Source organism: Notechis scutatus, chromosome 5 (assembly GCF_049901735.1).
Source record: "Notechis scutatus isolate UNSWTSFEM ecotype Mainland chromosome 5, rNotScu1.2, whole genome shotgun sequence".
Classification (NCBI taxonomy): Eukaryota; Metazoa; Chordata; class Lepidosauria; order Squamata; family Elapidae; genus Notechis; species Notechis scutatus.
In genome coordinates, this window is record NC_142013.1 from 9,507,510 (window position 1) to 9,535,366 (window position 27,857).

A 27,857-nucleotide genomic window follows, 5' to 3' on the forward strand; every position below is an offset into this window, starting at 1 on the left:
GTCTGTTTTTGCTTCCAGGGGGCTGCAGGGAGGCCTACTAGGCCCAAAATGGGGGCACAGGGGCATGTGGTGTGCCCCCTATGGTCTGTTTTTGCTTCCAGGGGGCTGCAGGGAGGCCTACTAGGCCCAAAATGGGGGCACAGGGGCATGTGGTGTGCCCCCCTATGGTCTGTTTTTGCTTCCAGGGGGCTGCAGGGAGGCCTACTAGGCCCAAAATGGGGCATGGCGGGTGCAAGGTGCCCCCCTGTGGCCCATTTTTGCTCCCAGGGGGTGCAGGAGGCCAAGTGCTTCCTGTTACTCACCCCTGGCCAGTGCTACCAAGGCCATGCCCACCTAGCCGGTCATTAGGGGCAGGGAACTGGTTATTAAATTATTTGAATCCTACCTCTGGTCATAACTGTCCCCCAAGGTGTATTTCAAAAATACAGCTTTGAAAAGCACCTTTGGGATGTCCCTTCTCCAGATGTTTGCATGCTTTCTTCCAAGGGGGACAGTATGAAATGGATTGCTTAGCTCCACCATGGCTGGACTGGGCTGGATTGGGCTGCACAGTCAAGGTTCTTGGTTTTTTTTTTTTCCTTCTTTCAGTGGTGGCATGTTGCCATCTGTTGTGGCCCGTCGGCTGCCACTAGAACTGGGCCAGCTTCAGAGCCTTTGGAAGGCTCTGATTAGGAGACAGCCTTGGAGACAGAGGTAGAGCCGGGGCCTTCCATCCTCCCCCAGGTGGAGAGGTTTTTGGTGCCTGAGCTGAAGGAGAGGGAGGAATAGATGGGGCCCATCCCAGATGCGCATATGTGCAGAGAGGAAAGGAGAGAAGAGCAAAGGAAAGCAATAAGCCGGCTCTCAGGGGAAGGCAGATGTAGACACTAGCTAGCCCCTCCCTGGCTGGGAACTAAATAGGAGGGGTTTGGGAGGGGCCGGTTGTCACAGGTAACTGTTCATTTCTAGTATACAGCAAGCAATTCAGATTGCTTTGGCTAAACCCAGGTTTGTTGGGGCTAATTACATTGTTTTTTGTTTATCCACACGAATAAAAGACTGTTACTTCCCTGTTATAAAGAGGGGTTTGTTTTACTCATGAGTAAATGGCTTATCATTTCTTGTGAAGGCTGGGTCAGAACACCATCAGTCTGTCTCTAAAGGTTCATTTTAATCTATCTCTAAAAGGAATCATTTTCTCTGGTAGTTAATTGTTCCATACTAAGAGGCATGGTAACTCAGTGACTTCATGACTTTGGAGATCGTCTTTGCTCCAGAGGTTTGAATCCTAGCATGGCAGGGTGAGCTCCTGCCATTGGCCTCAGCTTCTGCGCACCTAGCAGTTTGAAAGCTTATTATACACGACTAGATAAATAGGTACCACTGGACCTGCCCAGTTGCGACGTCCGTTTGCAAGGCAGTTGCAGTGGAAGGAGAGGCCCGGGATTGTATTGCCTTCATGTCAGAAGCACCAAAGCACTTTCTGATTGAAACATTTAGCCGATGACATCTCTGTTGCCTGACGAAATCTCAATAGGGGGCTCATTTCACGTCCCTGACTGGAGCTGAAGCAAAGGATGGAAGCTCAACCCACCCGCCCATAGCAACACTTGGATCTCAAATGCGGGCTTGAAAACCTCCAACCCAGCATCCTAATTATGTGAGCCACCATTCTCCTACAACAAATACCACCTCTGATGGCAGATTTTACAGTATCCTTCCCCTGCCACGCTCACCAAGCCACGCCCACAGAACCGGTAGTAAAAAAAAAAATTGAATCCCACCGCTGGTGTACAGCTATCTTGCTTCCTATGATGCACCTTGGAAAGCGCACAAGAATGAACCCAACACAGCTAGCTGTCTTAGGTAGCCAAACTACTGCTCTGCATTAGCATTGTATTCTCCTGGCTAATTCTACGTCACACTGTGCTAAATCGTAAGAATTGTTCCTTACTGTGTTCAATTTTGGTTGCAGACTTCTTCCTTTATACTTCAAGGCCACCCATCTTAGCCGAGGCATAATGTTCCCTCAGTCAAATAAAGTCTGATGCATCGCAGGGACACCAAGGAAAAAGATTGCTCCAAACATTAAAGCAATCTGATTTTTCAATTCTCTTCGATCTCTCCCAATAGTGAGAATTGATTGAATTTTTTTCATACAAGTGTAATTTGATGGTATCGTATGATGCTAAAAACTAATTTTCTTTCTCTCTTTTTGTAATAACTTTGAGATAGGTAAGGTGTAGCTGTTTTTAACATCTAAGATATAGTACTAATAGATGTACTGCAGCAGAAACAATAAAGAATATATATATGTCTATGTCTATGTCTATGTCTATGTCTATGTCTATGTCTATGTCTGTCTGTCTATCTATCTATCTATCTATCTATCTATCTATCTATCTATCTATCTATCTATCTATCTATCTATCTCTCTCTCTATCATCTATCTATCTATCATCTATCTATCATTTCTCTCTCATCTATCGGTGTCTGTCTATCTAATCTCTCTCTCTCTCTTATCTCTCTTTTATCTCTCTCTGTCTTATCTCTCTTCTCTCTCTCTTAACTGTCATCCTTGCCTGCCTGCCTGCCTGCCTTTCTCTGTCTGTCTGTCTGGCTGTCTGTCTGTCTAAATATCCCTGCTCTATCTATCTATCTATCTATCTATCTATCTATCTATCTATCTATCTATCTATCTATTCTCTCTCTCTATCATCTATCTATCTATCATCTATCTATCATTTCTCTCTCATCTATCGGTGTCTGTCTATCTAATCTCTCTCTCTCTCTTATCTCTTTTATCTCTCTCTGTCTTATCTCTCTTTCTCTCTCTCTTAACTGTCATCCTTGCCTGCCTGCCTGCCTGCCTTTCTTTCTGTCTGTCTGTCTGTCTATCTATCTATCTATCTATCTATCTATCTATCTATCTATCTATCTATCTATCCATCCATCCATCCATCCATCCATCCATCCATCCATCCATCCATCCATCCATCCATCCATCCATCCATCCATCCATCTATCTATCTATCTATCTATCTATCTATCTATCTATCTATCTATCTATCTATCTATCTATCCAACTACCTACCTACCTACCTATCTCCCTATCTATCATCTATCTAAATCTATGTATCATCTCTCTCTCTCTCTCTCTTATCTCATCCATCCATCCATCCATCTATCATCTAATCTACCCTTATCATCCATTCCTCTAGTACCTGTGTTTCCATTCTGTCAACTGAAAAATCAAGCCATCAGCATATCTAGAGGACATGAAGAATTAAAAATGCCTGCTCAAAGGGAAGGTTGATCAAAGGCTGGTGGAATTAATAAAAACATTGACTCTCTTCTTGTATTTTTCAAAGCTACTGAAATTAACAATTTCTTTTACCTACTGCGGCTAATCACAAAGACTGTGAGTTGGTCTTATTTTCCTCCTCTGAGAACAGTTCAAAAACAGTAATAACCCAAGGAAAAAAATAGTCAGGAGAAAGAGACCAAGAGAAGGGTAAATCAGTCTACAGAAAATACTTGCCTCCTTGACAGGTGTCTCCTCCCTCTAAATGCAATTCCCTTTCACTTTTTGCATTAATCTAACTAAAATCATGTTCTTTTAAATACTTCCGAACCCTAGGAGGGAAGATGAATGATAAAGCTGCTGTATGGGAAGAATGCAATATGCATTTATACTCATATTAAAAAAAAAACCCTGAACATTTACCAGAGCAAATGGGAGCAGATGTGGTTTGTTTGTTTTTTTAAATTAAATGACAAAGGGATTTTTTTCTAATATTGGTTAATTTTTAAAAGCTCAGAATGCTTACAGCGTCACCAAGCTGTTACCAGAAGACTTCATCTCTTCTTTATCACTGCTTGGACTGAGTGATCAAGGGATATCATTTCATCTCATGACTATCCCAGCAAAATGCAAAAATGAAGCTTCTCATCCACAAAGAGGGATAAAGCTGCAAAATGCATGCTAGGGTTTTTGTAAAAGATGAAAAGAACTTACAGGAAGCTTTATGTCTTTTGTGTTTTAATGTGTTTCAAGACAAATGAAATATGCACCAGCTCTGATGAATGAATAACAAACCAATGAACAAATGTATGTATTATGTATGCACAAACACACACATATGGGGCAAGGAAGACCAATGGTAGCGGATTGCACTTGTGCCTGGAATTCATCCCGCTATACGTGTAGATTCTTCTGAGCTTAAACTGCCAAATCCAGTCCTAGAGGAATCTTTCCATTTTTAATCCAGTTTTTATAATATTGTCCTAAACACATAAGTTCTGTTTAACCTAAATTGTGATTGATTCCTCAGGAAAAAAAATTGGGTTAAAGAATACAAATACTCTTTGAAATGTTTTCTGTCCCAATTGGATCTTATCTAAATTAATTATTTCCATGTTGTTGAAAATAAGAAAAAAATGATTTACAGGGAAGGGAAGGGAAGGGAAGAGAAGAGAAGAGAAGAGAAGAGAAGAGAAGGGGGAAAGGAAGGAAAAGGAAGGAAAGGGAGGAGAGAGAAAAGAGAAGGGAAGGGAGAGACAGAAAATGGGGAGAAAGAGAGGGGGGGGAAGAAGGGACGATGAGATAAAAGATAGGTGAGAGAGGGAGGGAGGAAGGAAAGGGAAGAAAAGAGAGAGAAAGAAAAGAGAATTATACAAATCATGCATGACCAAGGAACCATATTGGTGATATCTTAGCCTGTGTGATACCCAAACAAGGAGCTCTTTTCTATGCATGTAGTGTCCATATTTACAAATCTGGTTCACTGGCTGATGTTTGAAGAAGTATAACAGATGACACGGTTGAACATGCTGTCCTTCTCTTTTGCCTCCAGAAACTTGGAGAGAAACAAGAATAACTTTGCATTCAGTGCACACCTCTTCAGTCTCTAGGACAACTTTGTCTTGGGTCAAACAAGACCTGAGTGCCCTTCAGCAATCTCAGATAATGAGGCATTTCAAAGACAGCTGAGTAAGCCTTGCCAGATCCACCAGGAAGGGCATTTTGAGAGAAGAAGCGTCTTAATTTCCATTCAGCTGCTAATTGGGGGATGATTTCCCCTCTCCTTTTTTTCCCCCAGGGATATGAAATTACTGCTTCAGAGCAGAGATGGTATTCAGCCGGTTCTGACCAGTTCTGGAGAACTGGTAGCAGAAAATTTGAGTCTTTCGGAGAACCGGCAAATCCCACCTCTGACTGGCCCCGCCCCCATCTATTCTCTGCCTCCCATTGAGTCCCAGCTGATTGGCTGGGTCTTCTTTTGTTGCCCTGCATAGGAGAACGGAGCTGGAAAGCAGGTCAGTGGGGTGGGGAGGGAATGGAGATTTTACAGTATCCTTCCCCTGCCATGCCCACCAAGCCACGCCCACCAAGCCATGCCACACTCACCAAGCACATCACGCCCACGAAGCCACGCCCACAGAACCAATAGTAAAAAAAAATTGAATCCCACCACTGCTTCAGAGGAAAGAAACGGAATCTTGGGGGTGGGGGAGATAAGACTTTAAGGCTGGGGACAGATTTTTTTCCCCCTAAGCTACTTGCTGGTCAGACTGAAAACTTGCAAATAAGGCTGGCAAAAAGTAACAATTGCCTTCTAGATTGTTAGAAAGGTGACTTTAAAAGACAGCCTAAGCCTTGACAGAGCTGATGGAGAGCGATCTGATTTTTTTTAATGCATCCTGCAAACAGTCCCTATCATCCAACCAATGCTTGCACTGGGATCAATTTATTTTCAGGTGGCATCAGATTCTTGCCTGTTTTTACTGCTGTAGAAAAACATTGCAAAGCTCTGTGGATTGCAACAAAATCTGACAGGTCGCTTTAGAAGAAAGAGAAAAAGCTGCAGCCAACCCTGGTGTTCATTTTTCAAAGGTGTGCTTCTAGATGAGATTTTTTTTTTTTAACAAGACTGCAAAAAAGAGAGTAGAGTAAGAGAGAGAGCAGGGAATACTAAATAAAAACAAAAACAAAAAACAGGATGCTAGAAACAGGCATTCCAAGGACATTTTACCTCTCTCTCTTAATTAGTTGTCACCCAGAGGGGAATGGGAGAAAAACATAAATAAAATGTGTGATTTGGGGACACAGTTGAAATCAAAGGATCTGCGCTTGCATTAACTCTTAAAATTTGTATACTAGTAACAGTCTCCTTTTAGGGTCAAAAGGGGGATGAGGTGGCCTAATGGTTAAGATGCTGGGTTTGTCAACCAGAAGTTCAGATGTTTGAGACCCAAGCACCATGTGAAAGGATGAGCTCCCGTCCTTGCTCCAGGTCCTGCCAACTAGCAGTCTGAAAGCACGCAAATGCAAGTAGATAAATAGGCAGGGATGGTATTCTATCGGTTCAGACTGGTTCTATAGAACCGGTTGTTACAATTCTGCCCAGTTTGGAGAACTGGCAAATTGTGCCCCTAGCTGGCCTCTCCACTCTCTGCCTACCCCTCCCCTCCCTGCCCAGTCAGTCCTTATCATGCATGCACAACATCACGTGCATCGCTGTCTGCAATCTCCCCCACCTGCAACGTCCTGCTCAGTCACTCCTTATGGTATTTCTTTTTTCTTTTTTCCTTCCAATGATCAGCTGTTCCGATGATCAGCTGTTCCAGGATCCCCCTTGCTGTCTTACTGCTTCACCCAGGAGGCTTCCCTGAAGCCGAAGAGGCAAAAAAAAAATGGAGCACGGGGGGCATGGTTATGTGGGAGTGGCTATGTGGGCATGGCCATGTGACTGCATGGGCGTGGCTGCTTCTTTTTTTTTTGACACTCCATTTTTTGGCCTCCTGGGCCCCAGGGAAGCCTCTTGGTGGGGCGTTTTGTTTCCAAGAAGGCCTCCCTGAGGCCCAGGAAGGCAAAAAGAAGCAGCCATGCCCACCCAGTCACATGGTCATGCTCACATAGCCATTCCCACATAGCCACGCCCACAGAACCGGTAGTAAAAATATTTGCATCCCTCCTCTGTAAATAGGGACCACTTTGGTGGGAAGGTTACAGGGTTTCATGTGCCTTGGCGTATAGCAGGGGTGGGCAACTATGGCCCTTTTATGAATTATGGACTTCAACTCCCAGAATTCCTGAGCAAGCCATGCTTGCTCAGGAATTCTGGGAGTTGAAGTCCATAATTCATAAAAGGGCCATAGTTGCCCACCCCTGGCGTATAGTCATGCTGGCCACATAACTGCGGAAGAGTCTTCAGACAATGCTGGCTCCTTCGGCTAAGAAACAGAGATGAGCACTGACCCCCTAGAGTCAGACACAACTGGACAGGAAAACTGTTGAGGTAATTCCCCGTTAGGAGAATGAGCGCATACAGGGAGACGTATTTGAGAGGAGTGTTTGAATAATACACACACAGCACACAGATACACTGTACAGTAAATGCAGGTTTTTACTTCCAGAAGTGTTAAGCAAAGTCCAAAATAAGCAATCCAAAGTCATTCACAGGTAAAATCAGTCAGTTTTCATCCAGGGATAATCCAAATATCAAAGTCCAGTGTCAAAAAACAGTTCAGTATCAGACTTACATTAAATCCAGTAATATCAGTCAATTAGAAGAAATGGAGCAACGGCAATACTTTCCAACAGAAGGAAACAGAGATACACTCACACTCTCTTCTGAGACTCAGACTAAGACAATCCAGGTTTCTGGCTCCATCTTATGGCCGTTTGAGAAACCACACCCAACTACAGTTTTGCATTTTCTTAAAGATACAGTTTTAAAATGTCTATCCTGGTTTATATATTTCTAACCCAAATACCTGTTAGGTGACTTATATTCCTAACAAAAACCCTTTACCTTAATTATGTAAACCCATTCATATCTCTCAACAGTACCCAGTGAATGGGATTTAGTAAATCCCAAAATTTCCATGAATATTGTTTGAAGGTAGAAAGAAAGTTGTAAGATAGTGGAACTAAATACAAGCAAAGATGGTGAGCTTCATATAATTATATATGCTGATGTGGTTGGGAGGAGGAGTAGAGGAGGAGTAGAGGAGGAGAGAGGAGGAGGAAGAGGAGGAATGGCATAGGTCTTTTTCCAGAATGCCCCATCTGCTTCAACATAAATCTTCAAAAATTCAACATTCTGTTGCCATTCCTATATGTAAGTCAACGTTCTATTATTCTGCACCTACCAGTGAGGTCATGGTTGGGCCAGGATCCCAGCTCACAAGCCCTGCACGTGTATTCATCAAAGACAAACTCATTTTCTTTGCATCGTGTGCAGGTCCAACAGCAGCTAACTTCTCCCTTGCGGATAACCTGAGAAGGACACACAACGGACCTATTCGTAAATTCCTTAGGTTTTCTAAAGTTTATGAAATGTTATATTTTTTTAAAAAAAATAACTCTGCTTTTGTGCTGTTGTGTGACATCCATCCATCCATTTTTTTTGGTTTTTTTTTTACAAAAGGACCGAAGTTGTTCGTGGTGGTTTCTGGATGAGTGGTTTAGAGATCCTCGCCCATTTATATAGATGAGTTTTCAGGTTTTATCCACCTGGGGGCTGAGTTTTGCATTCCAACTCCTTCAAGATGTTTTGCTCATCATTGGGCATTTACAATCATGGTTGTTTAAAATCTACAGGTTAGTTCCTACCTTGGAGTTGGAAGAGAGAATGGACATTCTGCTAAATTCTGAATTCTACCAATTTATTTATTTATTTGTGCATTTTTAGGTATTAAACAGATCTATATAATGCACCAATTCACAATGACACTGCATCATCATCATCTTCATTTAACGACCCCATAATCCCTTGTGGGGTGGAGTCTGGGCAACTGAATGGAGCTAGCAGAGTGTTTTAATGGCCGGATGCCCTTCCTGTCACCAATGTTCAGCGGATATATTCTCAGTGTGCCCAGAGAGAGAAATAGCTGCCTTTACCTAGGATCAAACACAGCCTCCTGATTGTGAGATAAGAGCTCTTACCCAGGGATGGGATTCAGCCAGTTTGGGTCAGTTCGGGCGAACCAGATATTAAATTTACATCTGGTTCACTGAACCAATAGTTGAACCGACCAACTGGACCCGCCCACCCCACCCCTCCCCTCCCCGGAGTCTCCATGTGGCCCATTTTGGGTGCAGGTAAGTGCAGGTAAGTGCATGGAGGCTCTGGGATGGCAAATAATGGGCCTGTTTCCAGCTTCTGGAGGGCCTCCGGAGCCCGGGGAAGGCCGTTTTTGCCCTCCGATAGGCGCGAGATAAGCCTCCAGACTCTGGGGAAGGTGAAAAATGGCCCTCCTGGAAGTTCCAGTAGGCCACACCCACCATGGCTACGCCCACCCAGCCCCTGGGCAAAGAACCGCTTGTTGGGACTTTTTGAATCCCACTCATGGCTCCACCTCTAGGCCACCACACTATACCACTTCAGAATGGCACTGATAGAAGAGGATCTTTGTAGCTCAGGGTTGAACTGTGGAGTCCTTGGTGCCATCTCTGAGTGCCTGTGGGTGAGGGTTTGGGGTGTTGCCCTAGGCTGGGTGATCCAGAGGCAATTCTAAACCGAGTGGGTTTACCTTAATCTCTCCTTTCTCACATGGTTCACTGCACACGGATCTGATGATGGAACTTTTCTTTGACCAAATGTCATCATCCATCATCTTCAGCTCACCATTGTCCCAGCTTCCGACATTGATGTAATCATATTGATCCTTACTCATTTTTTTAAAGTTCATGATCTCATACCTTTCCGAGAGAGAGAGAGAGAGAGAGAGAGAGAGAGAGGGAGAGAGAGAGAGAGAGAGAGAGAGAGATCACTCCGTTGAACTTAAACCCAAAATCAAGTCAAGGGTCCCCGTGAGTAAAGAGGTACAAAATCAGGTCACAGGTAACAAACAACATTTTTTTTTCATTGAGCTGTTAAATTTGGGCTGCATTGAAGTCAATAGGATTAATGTTAGATATGACCAGCAACCAGCATATATTTATGAAAGTTGCAAGATCATGCCCTAATAATTTGTGACCTTTCCAGGTGTCTCCTGATAAGCAAGGAATATAAATCCTTCCATCCTCCACCATTCAATCAGAACTGAAGAAGCTTCTTGGATGAGAAATAAAATGACTTCAAAGAAAAAAAAAGGGCCATTTGCCTTTTGAAAAACACTTTTGGGATACATATGGTTTAAAATGTAATTTTTCTGCTTGGGATTGTATGATGTGTGGATGGCATCTTTTCCTAGGCATTAGGAGAGAAAGCAAACTAGAAACAAAGAGAAAACATATTTGGCTGCCAAGGAAAATGCTAAATGTTTTTTTTCCTGTCATCTTCAAATGATTTGAAGCCTTTACTGAGAATGGTTCTGCCAACTGGCCAATTGTGATTCAAAATCCAAAATAGTGAGGCATGATTTAAATGTTAGCATGAAGCCAATTGGTCCAATCCATGGTATCTCCAAGAAGCAGCTTGTGTGAACATTTAAATCATTTTGGAAAATGAAGTGCTTCAGTCGCTTGGAGTCCATAGTTGTGGTCTAAGAAAATGATTTAAAAAAATCCTATTGAGTTTACTCATGTTAGGTCCTTTAAAAACTAGATTAAATACAATACAATACACATTACAATAGGCTAAGTTTAATTATGTCAACACCTGGACTCATTTCAAGAATCCAGATGGCTGTGTTTAATCAAGAGCCTATCCTGTTGTATTGCATTACTGCCTGGTTTGGAAGCATTACTGTTTCGGACAGGAAGGGGACGCAGAGAGTGGTGAGGACAGCAAAAAAAGATTATTGGAAATTCACTTTCTTCTATCCAGGACATGGCATCTAAACGATGCTCGATCAGGGTCCACAGGATTGTTTGGGATGTTACACATCCTCTCCATGACACGTTTTCCCTGTTACTTCTAGAAAGTGGCTTCATAGTATCTGAAGCAGAACATCTAGATTCAGTCATAGTTTTATTCATATAATATCAAACTTGTGAACTTCCAAGTTTCCTCCTGCTATGTATTCAAAATGGACAGTGAGGAATACACGTGTGTGTGTGTGTGTGTGTGTGTGTGTGTGTGTGTATAGAATTGTATGTATGTACAATTGTATGTATATACAGTATGTATGTATATGGGTATATATTGTTCTGACCTCGGCTTCCCCCAAAAGCACTAAGCAGACTCTTTGTCCCAGCAAACCCCCTTGTATTAAACGAAGGAGAATTTCTGGCATTCACTTTCAGCCAAAGGCCTGGCAAACAGTCTTTCAAGGGTGTAATTAGGAGCACAGACCTCATCTAGCTTGGAGAGCTGCCAAGTAAATATTTCCAAACACAGTGCTGACAAGGAAGGGCTCAGCACAGAGTCTCTGAGATGCACAGACAGATCTTCACACGGCTGCAACGAACGAATTGTTTCCTGCAAAAGCCCCCTCCCCTTTTGTTCCTCTTTTGATCCCTATGGGAGGGGCCATTCACCGTCCACCTGTGGCCTTACTCCCACCTCGAACTTTAGTTCGTAATTGTTCTTTTCTTTTGGCAGTTCTGCGCATGCGCAGGCTGGGAACCGGCTCCAGCTGCTCCCCCTCCTCACTGCTGTCCGACTCCGAAGGCAGCTGATAACTGCCAGCCTGCTCTGGCCCCATCTCTGCCTCTGATGCAGAGCCTTCATCTGAGCCTTCCTCAGCCTCCAGGACTGGCCCAGGTTCCTCCCCAACCTTCTCACTCTGCTCTCAAAAAGAATATATATATTCTTTTGAGAGCGGGCAACAGAATTTCATTTTTAATGTGTGCCAATGTGTTCACAGTAAAAACTGACAATAAGGATTATCTTATTTATGTTATCTTATTTTATTAACGAAATGGGGTACAGGTAGTTCTTGACTTACAACCACAACTGAGCCAATATTTCTGTTGCTAAGAGATATTTGTTAAGTGGGTTTTGCCCCATTTCACAACCTTTCTTGTAACAGTTGCTAAGTGAATCACTGCCATCGTTAAGTTAGTACCATGGTTGTTAAGTGAATCTGGTTTCCCCATTGAGTTTGCTTGTCAGAGGTTCACACAAGGTGATCGCATGACCCCGGGACACTGCATAAATATGAATTTTCAAGCATCTGGATTTTGACCATGGGGATGCCGCAACCATCACAAATGGTCATAAGTCACTTTTTCAGTGCCGTTGTAACTTGGAAAGGTCACTATATGAACTATTGTAAATCGAGGACAACCTGTGATTAGGCTTGCCAAGGCATTGTGTGTTTTCTAGATGGTGAAATATATACTATACCGTCCTGGTGAGTCTCCATTCTCATCGAACGAGATCATATCTCCAGAAACTCCGGTGAAATTGGCCTTCATCAGTGAATCCAGGAGTTTTCGACCATCAATTGGCTTCATGGCATCACAAAGACCTGCATAGCCCGGACACAGGGCCATTTGCATGTTGTGGAGGCCATAAGCCATGGAGTAGATTGCGTTGATCACAAACCCCATCTTGGAATCTTGTACATGTTGGGTTCCTAAGGTCAAATTACCTGTGGGAAAAAAAGAACACACAACGATCACCACTGATTCCGGTTTAACAAAATACACTTTATTGTCTGCTTGTTGGATGTTTTTCCTCCCTCCCTCTGTGATGACCCTGGGTGGGATACAAAATAAACACAGTCACAAAAAACAGGTGAAGCCCCTTTTATTCCTTCACTTTGCTTCCAAGCTCCAAATATCCAGGACTGGAGACAAAAAAACTCCCACACAAGCAGTTACAAGAAGGAGGAAATGCCGTTTAAATTATAAAGAGTAAAAAATAACACAAACCAGGCAAGATAAGGGCTGGAGGACGTCCACAGATAACAGAACACACACTGAGAAGGATGCCAAACTCAGAGAAGAACCATAAACTAGAGATATTTCCACGCTTTGTTTCCAGCACTCGCTAGTATGCATGTCTGTCCTCTTATCCAGTTGTCACAGCTGCAGCCCATGAAGAGGATCAAGGCCCTCTCTCCCAAGTAGACAACGTCTCTCCCTTGTCCTCTCCTCTCTGTGTGCCCTAGGATGGGGAGGGGATGGGCCTGGGTCCTCTTCTGACTGCGCAGCTGGCCTCTGCGCTTCCCCAGCCTCCTCCACAACCTCCGGAGCCACACTTCCACTCCCTGTCGGATGTTCCTCGTCTCCCTCAGAGTCAGTCTTCACCAGGGGCATGACACACCCTCCCTCCCTCCCAACCCTACATTAGAATAAATAAAAATATCTGTATTTAGTCAATACCACAGTTCTCTTTAACACCAGGCCTGACTCTCCATTCTTCCATAGGGTCAGCAAGTAGTTATATTTTCATGGAAGTCAACCTACCGGTTCTTTTTTCAGTAAGTGTCTCCAAGCAAAGGGTCTGGCATCTCAACAAAGAGGCCTGCTTAAAAAGAACAGTTGGAAGAGAACGTTCCCTGGCATGTGAGCCGCGAAAAACCAAGAAATTTCCCCACCACCAAAAATATTGCCATGGCGACGAAATAGTGTGCGATTGCTGAAGTGGCCTGCCAATGTCAAAGCACGTGTTTGCAAAGCCTCCCCCTGTGTGGTGGCTTGAAAGATGTTGGGTAGAGAAGCCATTTTCTGTTCAAAACAGTGGGAGCCACTGAGAACAGAAGGTCCTTGTAGGGACAACAGCCATTATAACGAATTCCAAATGGAGCTCTTACTCTTACTCTTACTTCCCCTGAAAGTTAATGACTACTATTCATTTGGAAAGGAAAAGTTGTTGTGTGTGGTGTTTTGCCAAGGAAACTATTCATGCCCTACAGTCATTTCCTCCCCCTCCCAGAAAATAAGAAAACCCACTTTATATAACCTTAGATTGTCCAATGTGCAATTCTATGCAATTCTATTCACAGTAATGATTCAGGACATTTAGGTATCCTTGCTTTGTTATCCTATGGTTCTCAGTTCCTGCCATGTTTCCAAGATCAGCTTCCTTTTGGGTTCTTCAGGACTAAGAACTTAGAACGAGAAGGGGATGATGATGATTTCTTCCTCCTTATTCTTCCTCTTCCTCCTCCTCTCCCTCTTCCCCTGTTTTTCTCCTCTTCCCCTCCTCTTCTTCTTCCTGCTCCTCCCCCTCCCCCTCTTTTCCACCTCTTCCCCTCCTCCTCCACCTTCACCTCCTTCTCCTCCACCTCCCTCTGACGTAAGATTTTTTAAATATTTCATTTGTGAAAATAGAAACCAAAGCCATCATTTCTCTATGAAAGAGGAGGATAGTCGTTAGTTTCAAAGTTGCAAAAGTGTCAAGATGGGGAACCCAAGTCTAACCCAGCGAGGAAATTTTGACTGAGAAAAACAAGAAAATTTTTAGAGCAGCGTTCCTTGGAAATGGAAAATGAAGGAGAAAGGTGTGAGGGAATGAAGTAGAACAGCATAGAGGGAGAGAGAAAATGGACGCATCTCAATCTTTTTTCTCTCTCTCTCAGAAAAATACCTTCTAAGAAATTCCAGTTCAGCTTGGATTTAAAGTCTAACCTCCCATTGGCTGAAAGGATACAGAGCAGAGGCAGATAATCCCTGGCTTCCAGTGGACTTCATGAAGATAGCTATTGAGGTCTTCTCCTTCCACGATTTCTGGCAGCCCAACAAACAGCTATGAGCAAGTTGCCAGGAAGTCCTCTTTCCCCCCATGGCTCTCAGCAGCCTGCCAAACAGCTAGTAATGGGCTATGCTGTTTCAGTCTCTGGGTTTCTGCTATTACTTGCATCAAAACCCAACCAGTGATCTTCAGTAGTAGCCTAGAGCTAAAAGGGGGGCATTTAAGTAATTGAGTCCCTACCTCCTGCTCAGTACAGAAATTAAAGCATCCCCAACAGATGGCTTTGAGCAGCAGGGTCGCTAAGAAGCGAAATAATGGACTATGCACCCCCTCTGCCATTTTGTTCAGGATTCTTGCTTTCTTTTGCTTTCTACCAGAAAACAGAAATGCTATCAATAAAGCAGAGTATTTGTAGCTCTGGGTTGAAAGGAGGGATCCTTGGTGCTCCCTGAGCTTGGTTGCTTTCTTGCAGACATTTCATGATCCAAACTAGGCAACATCATCAGTGCTATTCATCAGCTACAATCCATGAACGGGGGTAACCCTCCCCTATCTTAAAGATATCTCAGAAACAATCAACTGATGAGTAAAACCATTTGGCATGTTTGTGGCACACAAAGCATCTAAAATCCTCCAAAACATATTAAACAAACCAAAGGACCCAGTAGTCTAAGAAGAACAAATAGAAGTCATCTACAACAGGGTCCCTTAATCAACCGCCGGTCCGCGGCACCGGGCATGGAACAAGCCTTACCGGGCCGTTGGTTGCTGGGCGCCGCCATCTTTTTGGTAAAAAGCGCTTCTGGTGAGCTTTTTCCGGGTAGAAAGCTCACCGGAAGGTTTGGCGCTGTTTTCGGCTGTAAAAGATGGTGGCGCCAACGCTCGGGTGAGCTTTTCCGGGCAGAAAGCCATTTCTACCCAAAAAGCTCACCATGCTGGCGATACGCCATCTTTTATGACAACATGCGCTCGTGACGTCACCGGAAGCGCCTTTCGTCATAAAAGATGGCGGCGCCCAGTTGACGCAATGCCGGGGAACTGGTCGCGGCGCCCAGCTGATGTCGGAACCGGGCCGCAAAGGCGAAAAAGGGGTTGGGGGATCCCTGATCTACAACATGTAGGATGAGACATGCAGAAGACTAGTAAAACACACACACACACACACCAATTAACAGTGAGAAGAAATGATGAAAAATTCTTAATCTCATGAAAAATGGACAGACTCAATGATAGTTTCAACTGGGAAACTATTAGTATTTTAGATCAAGTCCAATCCAAAAACACCATGCAATTCCCAGAAGCTTGGCATTCAGACAAATCAGCCATCAACAGAGACATAGAGGTAAACAAGTTTATCAACCATTTAAAAGAGACAGTAAAAAGCCCTAGGAAGGAAACAAAGACTCGGATATTTCCCTTCCTGCAGCCAAAAGTCAGATAAGCAGGGATCAGCACCAGACAAACAATCAGGTAGAAAACAATACTCTAATCAAGGAGTTACCAAGGAGGAAACCGTGCTCCCACCAAAACTATAGTAAGGAAAGCTACGATATATACATGTACAGCAAACCCCACTGTCACTTATGCTGATGATGTTACCTAGTTGGGTAATGAAACATCTGCAAGCAAACAACCAAGAACAGAGAACATCAAGCACTCCAAAACTCATGAGAATACCATGATAGCCAAGAAAATCAAGCAAACAGATCATAGAACAAATCAATTCAGAGTTGTCACTTTGATGCCCAAATGGATCAAATTATCAAATTCTGGGCACATTATCTGAGACGTGCATGATGTCAAGAAAGGTGAAAAGAAAGAGAAGAAGATGACAGCCAGCAGCAAACTAGATAGGATTAATTACATCAACGGTGGGTGTACTGTTGGAAGATTGGAAAAGCCAGGTTGGGAAATAGTCTGGATATGCTGTGAACCTTTATTTATGTAATTGTTAAGAGTTGTCACTGAATTGATGGTTCATAATCAACCAACCAACCAAGTATCAATCCCTCAATCATTGTTGCCATGAATTATGATTGATTCATTCTAGCCTTATCAACACAGCATATTTCACCTACTCAACAGTTTATTGAGTCCAGTTTCTGTTGTGATAGTTCTTGCAGCATACAATCGTATAATACTCATACTCTTTCAGAGAGCCAGGATGACAGTGGGAAAACTTTATCATATCTCTAAACCTTTTGGAAACCAGAAGGTATGACTTGGTCACTATCCATGCTTGGGAGACATGATCTGTGCTGAAATAATCTGACAGCAAGTTGTATAATGGGGAGCCTTGTTTGTCCACTTAAAATCTCCAAACTTTCTTGGAAGACAAGAGGCAACATATCCCAGGGCTGGATAGGAGACAGAGGAAGAAAGTAAAGATAGTGGTAAGAGTTTACTCTGGTAAGTTTCTGTCTACTGTGTGTAAGCAAATAAAGAACTGAACTCTTGAATTGTTCCACATTGTTTTTGGGTTGAGTTGGATATAGAGTTTGTAAACCATTTGACTTGGTTATATTGACTCTTTGCAGTCCACGGTTAACCAGGTGAAGGTAATTTAATTGAAAACAAAATTGGGGTTGCTTTAATTTAAAACTAACTCCCTCCTAACCCACTGCTATAAAAAGAATGAAAAAATAATTAAAATTTATTGGACCCCTATATCAAATAATAAGCCCAGCCTTCCTTTCTGCTGGACCATTTTATCTTTTCTATTTACAATGACCCTAAAAGCAGTATGTAAGCAAATATTATCTCTATACACGTGCATATATATGCCAGATTGGAGCACAAAGCTTATACAGAATGTACAGCAATTACAACATCTGCTACACAAAGGCACACTCAGACACCTGATTAAAAATGCGAGGAGCAACCATTCGAAAACCTTTGGGTTTTAGGGGCAACCTGCCCTAGTAAATGGACATGTTTTTTTAAAAATTTTTGTCTACCATTCTACAGTGTAGGGCCTAATTACACTGCCCCTGGAGTAGTTTTGATTATGAAATGACACTGGTGTTGAAAAGATAGCTGCTCAAACAGTATTTTCGAAGATTTCATAAAGAGGGATGATTTCCCACTGGAGCGCAGCCTGAGATTTTCCATCATTATCACCACACCTGCCTTATTATTTCCCCTCCTACATATACATTTCCTCTGTTGCTGTCGAATTCATTATTGTACATTCTGCATTATTTAATCTTATAATGTGCAGAATGTATCTGTTGCTTGGTGGTGCTAATTACTCAGAGGTATACGTTCAATTATCTTCCAAGACCATACAATCTCGCATTGGATCTTGCTTTGTTCCTTCTGCATTGCTATTTTCTGCTGTTGTCCAGAAATATGGCTTGTTAAATATCTACGACTTTTGCTCCATCTTGATCTACGACCATCATATTATATGTGGTGAGACACCGTGGAGATAACAACGTTGCTGTTCTGTAGAGTTGTGATGGAGCAATGGTTAGAATGAAGTATTGCAGGCTAACTCTGCTCACTGCCAGGAGTTCGATCCTGACTGGCTCAAGGTTGACTCAGGTTTCCACCCTTCAAAGGCCAGTAAAATGAGGACTTAGATTGTTGGGGGCAACAGGCTGGCTCTGTAAACCACTCAGAGAGGGCTGTAAAGCCCTGTGAAGCGGTATGGAAATCTAAGTGCTACCTTGAGAAGTTGCAAACCTTGAATGGATTTGTCTCCTCCAAGACAATAGAGACAGACAAAACGAGTTTGTTTTTTTTTGAAATGGGAAAGATTCACTCTACATCTGTTGAAGCTAAGCTTTGAGTAGGATAAGGTAAGGTGATTTGCTTGATTTTCATTCAATTGAATTTTAATTCAATTTAATGAATATGAACCCAGCTGTTGTTTCATCATTATATGAATATGGCTAATATTGATTTATTCGAGAAATCATGATTGACAGTAGAGTCTGAACAGCTGAAATATCAGGAAATTCAAGTGTACGATGACTCCCCCCCCGTGCTTCTCCAGATTACCGCTCCAGATGTCAGCTCAGAGGAGGATGAACCAGTTCCAGGCACATCTGGATTGGAGTTGGACCAGAGGTGATATTCAGCCGGTTCTAACCAGTTCTGGAGAACTGGTAGCAGAAATTCTGAGTAGTTCGGAATACCGGCAAATACCACCTCTGACTGGCCCCGCCCCCATCTATTCTCTGCCTCCTGAGTCCCGGCTGATTGGTTGGATCTTGTTTGGTTGCCCTGCACAGGAGAACGGAGCTGGAAAGCAGGTTAGTGGGGTGGGGAGGGAATGTGGATTTTGCAGTAACCTTCCCCCAGGAGTGGGGAGGGAATGGGGATTTTACAGTATCCTTCCCCTGCCACGCCCACCAAGCCATGCTACGCCCACCAAGCCACGCCCTCAGAACCGGTAGTAAAAAAAATTGAATCCCTCCACGGAGTTGGACAATGCCCCCAAGCAGCCATCTGAGAGGGATTTGGCACAGCTACAGCATGGCACTCTGAGGCTTCAGGTGGGGAAATCATGCAGCTGCAGCCAGTCAACGATGAGACAGAGGAACTGCCTTCTGCACCTGATCCAAGAACATGTAGGTCAGAGAAAAGGCAGGAACAGCGAAGGTCAGCCTGATAACTCATGAGGAAGCAGCCTCACCCCTCTTTGATGGGCTATACCAGAAGCTGGCTATTTAGCACAGCAGACAGATGGAGACAATGCTGGGATTAATGTGTTTGTTTCCTTGCCGGTTGCCCAGTACCCAAATTTTGATCATGTGGCCATGCGGATGCTGCGATGGTTGTAAGTGTGATGGGTTGTAAGTCACTTTTTTTCAGCACTATTGTAACTTTGAATGGCTGATAAACAAATGGTTATAAGATGAGGACCACATGGAAGGCCAGGTTAGCAACTACTCACTTTCCCGAAGTTGGTGACAGCTGAGTTCTTCGGGATAGTATTGGTTGTCCTCAATTTACAACCATTTGTTTAGTGACCATTTGAACTTAGAAAGGCAATGAAATTTAGGACTGGTCCTCACATTTATGACCATCACAGCATTCCCATGGTCACATGAACATCATTTGGCCACTTGGCAACCAGTAAGTATTTATGTCATGTGATCCTTCGTGACTTTCCCAGTTGGCTTCCAATAAGCAAAGTCAATGGGAAAAGCTGGATTCACTTAATAGCATTGATTCGCTTAGTGGCAAAGAAGTCATAAAATCGGGCATGGCTCACTTAACAACCACCTTGCTTAGCATTGGAAATTCTGGTCCTATTGTGGTCATTAATCCAGGACTACCTGGCCTTGGTTGATGATGGACTATGTCATTGGGAGTTTTAATCTATTTTCTGTCTTTGATTTGATTGATAAAAACTTATGGAAACCCACATGGACTGTTTTGCATGCAAACAAATGAATTGACAAAATAAATTAATTACTTTTAAACAATTCTTTCATACAACCCAGAAGTGTGAATTTGCTGCCAACAGATGGAGTGATAATTCCCCATTTAGATGCTTTTAAAAGGGGAAATGAAAGAATCAAGCATTCAGTAGTTACTAATCTTAACGTTTGTTTGCTGATCCTGGAAGTAGGGGCCACAAATCTTAAATGCTAGCAGTCAGGGCCATTTGGTGAAACCAAATAAGGCATTAGATGGACTTAAAGAAGCATAGAAAATAAGTTATCCATCAAGTCTGCCCCTTAAATTTGTTTATGTTTTTTATTTTCTTATTTTTTAATTTTATTTTTTAATTATTATTTTTATATTTTATTTATTTTTAATTTTTTTGTCAGATGATGGGTCTGTGTTTATCCCAAGCATATTAAATTCAGTTACTGATGATTCTCCGCTGGAAGTTTGGTTTTGAGCTTCTGCTACTCTTTCTGTGAAGTCATATTTTCTAACATGAGTGAGCCAAAACATGAAGAAGTTTCTTGGATGAGAAGCGAAACATCTTCTAGGAAAAAACAAAGTCCAGTTGCCTTTTGGTCACCACACTATAAAAAAGATATTGAGACTCTAGAAAGAGTGCAGAGAAGAGCAACCAGGATGATTAGGGGACTGGAGGCTAAAACATATGAAGAATGATTACGGGAACTGGGCATGGCTAGTCTAGTGAAAAGAAGGACTAGGGGAGACATGATAGCAGTGTGCCAATATTTGAGGGGCTGCCACAGAGATGAACGAGTCGAGCTATTTTCCAAAGCACCAAAAGGCCAGACAAGGAATAATGGATGGGAACTGATCAAGGAGAGATTCAACCTAGAAATAGGTAGAAATTTTCTGCAAGTAAGAACAAACAACCCATGGAACAGAAGTTGCCTTCAGAAAACATGGGAGCTTCATCACTGGAAGCTTTCAAGAAGAGACTGGACTGCCATCTGTTAGAAATGGTGTAGGGCAGGGGTCCCCAACCACCGGGCCGTGGACCGGTACCGGTCCGTGGATCACTTTGTACCGGGCCGCAAAGAAAATAAAATAAAAAAAATGGTGGCTTTCTTCGCCTTCGGTGAATGCTGCTGGGATCAGGGATCAAGGACACAAATGAAAGAAGGGGAGGGAGGAAGCAGCCAAAGCCTGTCCTGCTCTCTGGCTCAGCGGCTTCGATTTCCTCCCACCTCGTTCCTCTCTCAGTCGTTCTCTCGCTCCTCCACCAGCCCAGGAAGAAACTGCTTCAAAGAAGCCGGCAGGGTGGCTTCCTGTCGGCGCAGCTCCTCCAAAGCGCCCGTTCACCCCCACCCAGCCGCCCGTGGTTCAATCCAGTGCTCCATTCTGCCTGCCTGCCTGCCTGCCTTCATTTCTGGTTGTTTGGGAGCAGCTTCGGCTGAGAATAATAACTATTCGCCTCTTTTTATCAGCCGAAGCTGCTCCCAAACAACCAGAAACGAAGGCAGGCAGGCAGGCAGGCAGAACGGAGCACTGGATTGAACCGCGCGTGGGCGGCGGGGTGGGGGTGAACGGGCACTTCGGAGGAGCTGCGGCGACAGGAAAAGCCACCCTGCCGGCTTCTTTGAAGCAGTTTCTTCCTGGGCTGGTGGAGGAGCGAGAGAGCGACTGAGAGAGGAACAAGGCAGACACCTGAGGGAGGGAGGGAGACACCTGAGGGATGGGGCTGAGGAAGACAGGGCCGAGAGCCGTGGGCCGCCGCCACCCAGCGCTCAGTTTTGAAGGCGCTCCTCAGCCCGGCGCAGTTCCTGAATCTGCAGCTGAAACCCTCCGTTTTAAATGTCCCAATAGAAGAGAATATCTGTCGCTCAGGGTTGCAATGAGGAGGCATTGGCGCTCCCTGAACTTGGTGGTTTGCTGGCAGACGTTTTATTACCTGACTAGGTAACAACATCAGATGTTACCTAGTCAGGTAATGAAACGTCTGCAAGCAAACCACCAAACTCGGACTCCCCCCCCCGGTCCTTGAAAAAGTGTTTCTGCTTGAAACTGGTCCCTGGTACAAAAAAGGTTGGGGACCACTGGTGTAGGGTCTCCTGCTTTGGCGGGGGTTGGACTAGATGACCTACAAGGTCCCTTCCAACTCTGTTAATCTGTTTTAGCCTTTTGAAAGAAAGCACCTTTGAGATACTTTCTTGTTTCTCACACTGTGGGTGCGTGAGTGGGTCAGCACAAAGACTGCTAAACTTTGACTTTGAATTGGTATAGATAGGTCCACTTCATGTGTTCATTCAAGAACTGGCAATGGATGAATGACCAGATTTGACATATATAACCCATCAACTTGAATAAGGGTGATGATGTTGCCTTCTGAACTATTTGCCTTCCAGAGTTTGGGATCTTCAGGTGTCTTGACTGTTTTAGGAACTCCCACATTTTACATGTAGTCCTTAACTTATGACCACAATAGGGACCAGATAATTCATAATTAAGCAGTGCAGTCATTAAGGACCAAACTTTGTGATCTCCTGACAGCTTCCTCACCGCTTTTGAGATGATTATCCCACTAGTGTCCTTCTGCAGATGATCTTGGCCAGCCCAGATTGAGTCTTCAATACTAATAACTCTTGATAGCCCTGTTCTCCATAAATATACCCGTTCAGTTGTGTCTGACTTTTGGTGATTCTATGGGAAAGGTCTCTCAGGAATTGGGTTTATCTAGTCTAGTGAAAACAAGGCCCAGGAGTAACATGATAGCAGTGTTCCAATATTTGAAGGGCTGCCCCAAAGAAGAGGGAGTCAAGCTTGAACTAATCAAGGAGAGAAGCAACCTAGAACTAAGAAGAAACTTCTTAACAGTGAGAACAGCTTGCCACCAGAAGTTGTGGGTGCTCCATCACTGGAGATTTTCAAGAAGAGACAGGACAGTCACTTGTCTGGAATGGTATAGGGCAGGGATGTCAAACTTGTGGCATCATGTTGTCATCACGTGATGTATTGTGACTTCCCCCCCCCTTTGCTAAACTGGGGGTGGGCATGGCCAACTGTTCTGACTCATGTCCTTTTCCGACAAATCAAATACAATTCAAAAAGAACAGAAACCTTGTAATGCTTTTACAAAATAATTAGCTGTGATAAGCACAAGCCTTGATAAACTGTGCGAGACTTGCCAAAAGATAACAGACAAGAAATAATTTGCAAAATAAGAATCTTCAAATACAAACTCAGGATACTGGAATGTCCATGAGGCTGTAGTTCCAAAACGTCTTTGCCTTCTGCAAAGAAGGTTAGTTTCACAGCTGGCTTTTATCTTCTTGAAGGAGGGGCCATTACCAGCCATATTCCTGAGTCGCCCATGCTGCTGCAGCTGCTCTTTCCTGCGAGCAACCCTCGGGAGCCTCCTCATCGCTGCTGCCAGCCCTCACAATCTCTGAAGGCAGAAGTCCACTCCCTAATGGTCCTGCCCCCTCATCTGAGTCCTCGCTCTCCTCAGCCGTCTGCACCTGCTGCCAGCTAACCACAACACCAGCGCATGACACATCTGGCCTGTGGGCCACGAATTTGACATCCCTGGTATAGGGTCTCCTGCTTGTACAGTGAGTTGGACTAGAAGACCTCCAAGGTCCCTTCCAACTATTATCCTATTATCTTCCAATCTTACCCTACTTCTTTGAATTGTTCTATGCTCTGGCTGGTGCCAGCTTTGACGTTCTTTGGCATCCTGGTTTCCTTTTACGGCTAACAAAGATAACATACAGTATCTTTTTTTTTTGAAAACCATCCCATTTGAAGTCATCATCAGATCTCACAAAAGGTAATTCTATATGAATCCTGTAATTCAACACAGCCTTTTTCACAAGTTTACAAGGCATCATCCGCTTAGGCAGTTAAGGACTCTGCCACTGTACAGTCCCAAGAAGAGAGAGAGAGAGAGAGAGAGAGAGAGAGAGAGAGAGAGAGAGAGAGAGAGAGAGAGAGAGAGTGTCATTTGAGGAAACTGGAAACAGCGAGGTGCATGACAAGGGAGGCACTGAAACTATTGTTTGAATGTTTGCTCTCAGTTTGGGTAAATTCACACGGGATCTGCCTCGCTCTTTTATTCTGGGGAAAGGCAAAATTTCTGCAGCACACAGAGCCTTTGTTCTGTTCAGGGCTGTTTGCAGAAGGGCACATTGTTCACCTGACCAGCTTTTGAAGAAAAGAACAGAAGAGGTGTGGGTAGGGGAGGAAGGAGGCCCATTATGGGTGCATTTTGTGAAAGACGGCAGAGAATGGCTTTGCTGCATGCTTTTTTTCAGACTCACTCATTGTCGATGGCTGTGTGTGTATTTGCGGTTGCTCTGTAAATGAGAAACCAGCTTGAGCAGAAAGCAGTCGCCATGGCATCGGTGTAAAATCTGGCAATTTAAATCGGGGATTATTTCCATTTCTGTAGAAGCTTTCCAAATATTGCAATGTTTCAGACCACTGTACTCTTTCTGGAGCTGAAGTGGTGGGATGAAATGCAGCAAGGATCCTATTTCCTGTCCATCACTCAGCAATTTTTTTTTTTTAAAAAAATACAGAATCACCAAGTTAGGGATACCTCTTCCCAGCAGTTGGTGGAGATTCTCAGTCATCCAGGTCACAGCAATAGCAGTTAGACTTATATACCACTTTACAGTGGTTTACAGCCCTCTCTAAGTGGTTTACAGAATCAGCCTCTTGCCCCCAACAATTTGATTCCTTATCTTACCCACCTTGGAAGGATGGAAGGCAGTGGGTGGTAGGTTACCGGTTTGGACCGGTTGGACTGAACTGGTAGTTAAAAAAAAACCCATCCGAAGATCAGCTGAAACAAGAAAGAAGAGAAAAGTGCAGGATTGGCCCTCCCACCTGCCCCTGTGCAGAAACATCTCTTCTTTAGGTTCTCAGGTGATTGGCGCTGCAGGCCTCAGCTGGTGTGGGGAAAGCTGTGTACGCATGCGCGATCACTTAACCGGTAGCGGAACAGGTAGGATCCTAGTTGTTGCGGTTTGCCAGCAGCCAGCAGTGGAATTGGACAGTGAGGAAGAAAGGGAACCAATCAGGGAGTCTGAAGAGGACTCAGACAAGGGTCCTGTGTCTGATGCAGGGATGGGGCTAGGACCCTCTGAGAGTGGGGTGCTGCCTTCGGAGCCTTTGGAGTTTGGCAGCAGTGAAGCAGAGGACCCAGGGGAGCCTGTTCCCAGTGCGCATGTGCGCAGAGCTGCTAGAAGGCGAGAGCAGCTGAAACAAAAGGGGCGACTCAGGAGTAAGGCTGGGAGGTGATGGCCCCTCCCATAAGGGATAAAAGTCAGACCTGAATGATGGAACCTTTGCAGGAAGCAAAGTAGTTCAATCAGTTCCGAGTCCTCCTGGAAGCTCTGTGTACTTTGGTTGGTTTTTTTCTTGTACTTCGGTTGGTTTCTTTTAATAGTTCATTTGATACTTCTGTGTTTGGCAGCATTCCACAGAACTGAAAAGTGTGTGCTTATCTTGGGGGACTGTTTAAGATTAGTTCCGGCTGGGAATGAAAACAATTCCCAGCGTTGCAATAAAATAGGATTTGCTTTTAAAACAAGTTTGTGATTAATTTGATGAAGCCTGGGTCAGAACGCCCACTGCTGATGGAAGGCTGAGTCAACTTTGAGCCTGGTGAGATACGAACTGCCAAATTGCAGGCAGCCGGCAGGCAGCAGAAGTAGCCTGCAGTACAGCACTCTAACCACTGTGCCACTGCGGCTCATAGTTGTTATAGGTCATAGTTGTCTCAAAGGGGCTTTTTCAAAAGGCATTGGGGCTTTGTTTTTCCTTGAGGATGAAGAACCAAATGTTTCATTTCTCATCCATGAAACTTCATCTGTTGGGATCACAGCGGGATGGAAGGATAGGTACTGACAGTTGAGATTGGATGGTGAGGGGAAGGATGGATGGGTTCTGCTTGGATTGGGGTATGGGATGGAAGGATTGTATTTCTTTGCAGTCATCTGGTTGGTTAGCCCTCTCTTGCCCTCAGGGCCACCTGAATCAGAGGGCAATTGGTTGTGGAACCTTCTTGGAATTGCTGTGTTGTAGACTGGAGGTGGGTGGTGTGTTATCTGTCTCCCTCTGTTAAGAGAGGGCTGCTCAATGTTAATATAAATGGACTTTTTTGACCCTTCTTTCTTTTTTTTTGACCCTTCTTTCCTCTCTATCCAAAATGTGGACTTTGCTGTCTTCAAAGGAGGGAGCTTTGTCTTTCAAATTCAGATGGACCACTGAATCTTGTCCTGTTGGATTTGATCTCCTATGTTGTGCAATGCACTTGTCCCACCAGGTTTTTCCTTTTTATCGTTTACAAAAACAAGAAGTTGAGTTGTCCCCTGAAGGTGTGAGCAAGAAGGGGAGACAGCAAGGAGCCTGGGCATGGCTTAGCTCAACTGTTCTGTACAAAAGCTGCTTGGAGCGGTGAAACTGAAACTGAAAATCCTCTCCTCTGCTTGTGTTTTGCATTCGGAACAGATTTCTTTTTAGGTGGAGAGGGGGACTAGAACCCCTTAGCATCAGAGCGTGTTAATAATAATATACAAAATATGAATGCTCTGATGGTCATTTCAAAAAACCCTTTCTTAGTGAGCACCTAGAAGCCAAGAGGAACATACGTGCCAGATTTCAAGTTTGTAGGCTTTACAGGTTCTGGAGATTTTGTGATGTGGTCACCAGAGGTCCAGAGGTTTTGTCTTCTGAACTTTTGGACTCATGCTGGAGCTCATCCTCAGCAACCAAGATGATTAGGGGACTGGAAGCTAAAACATATAAAGAACGGTTGCAGGAATTGGGTATGTCTAGTTTGATGAAAAGAAGGACTTCCAATATCTCAGGGGTTGCCACAGAGAAGAAGGAGTCAAGCTATTCTCCAAAGCACCTGAGGGCAGGACAAGAAACAATGGGTGGAAAGTAATCAAGGAGAGAAACAACTTAGAACTAAGGAGAAATTTCCTGACAGTGAGAACAATGGAACAGTGGAACAACTTGCCTCCAGAAGTTATGAATGTTGTGAATATTAAAGGAACTGCTCTGTGTGCTTTGGATTGTTTTGTGTGTGGTAACTAACATTGAACAGTAACAATAGAAGGAAAAATGTTTGTGTGTGTGTGTACAAAAGAAAGGGAAAAAAGACACACCCACCCACCAAATGTCAAAAACATCTAAATTGAATATAAAGAATCCACCCTGGCTGGTTGCTGAAATATTTTTTTTTTTATAATAACCTGGTAGCTTCTCCTCCCTTTACATGACAGGCCTATAGATAATTATAAGCTTTCCCATTCTTATTTGACAAATATACTGTATTAAATAAAGAAGTATTCCAGATGAAAAAGTCTATTATAATATATATGTAGAAAAATAGAGAAGGGGAAACAGTCAACAGGTTAGCTCAAACATTACACCAATTTTCAAACCCCTCTGCTAACCATCTATTATTGTATAATTGTTCCTCCTTCATGGATGAGAGTGGAAGTAGAGGAAATTGTAAGAGGCAAGAAGAGTAGCATATGAAATCCCCTTATGGTGGTGACATTTGATCCTATTCCTGCATTCCATGCCACAAAACATCTTTTTATTCCTTGGCTAAATAACTTAAAGAATGCCTATTGCTGAAGATCAGAAATCCAGCCAGGTTTTTAAGGCCTTAAAGACCAAACTTTTTCTCAGAGGTCTATGGAGATTCTCAACCATCCAGCAGTCCAGGGCTGTCCTTAAAGTGTTTTTTTTCCCCAAAAAGGCAATTGAACTTCCTTGTTTTTTCTCACCCCTGAAAACATTTCACTTCTCATCCAAGAAGCTTCTTCAATTCTGAACGGGACTGAACTTCAGAACTGAAGAAGCTTCTTGGATAAGAAGCAAAATGTTTTCATTTGCTTCTCATTCAAGGGGGGAAAAATTACCCCAAGAAAGTCCAATTGCTTTTGGAAAAAACAC

The 27,857-nt window shown here is 43.7% G+C and overlaps 1 protein-coding gene across 1 annotated transcript in view; it reads right to left on the bottom strand.

The window, feature by feature from the left end:
• GRM5 (glutamate metabotropic receptor 5) overlaps nt 1–27,857 on the bottom strand; it is a 243,615-nt gene that overhangs the window by 44,155 nt on the left and 171,603 nt on the right. Inside the window, exons 4-6 of the mRNA XM_087967519.1 lie at nt 12,222–12,468; nt 9,520–9,688; nt 8,137–8,263 (exon numbers count right to left, since the gene is read on the bottom strand). Coding sequence (XP_087823645.1) covers nt 8,137–8,263; nt 9,520–9,688; nt 12,222–12,468 — 543 coding nt within the window. The remainder of the gene's footprint in view (nt 1–8,136; nt 8,264–9,519; nt 9,689–12,221; nt 12,469–27,857) is intronic.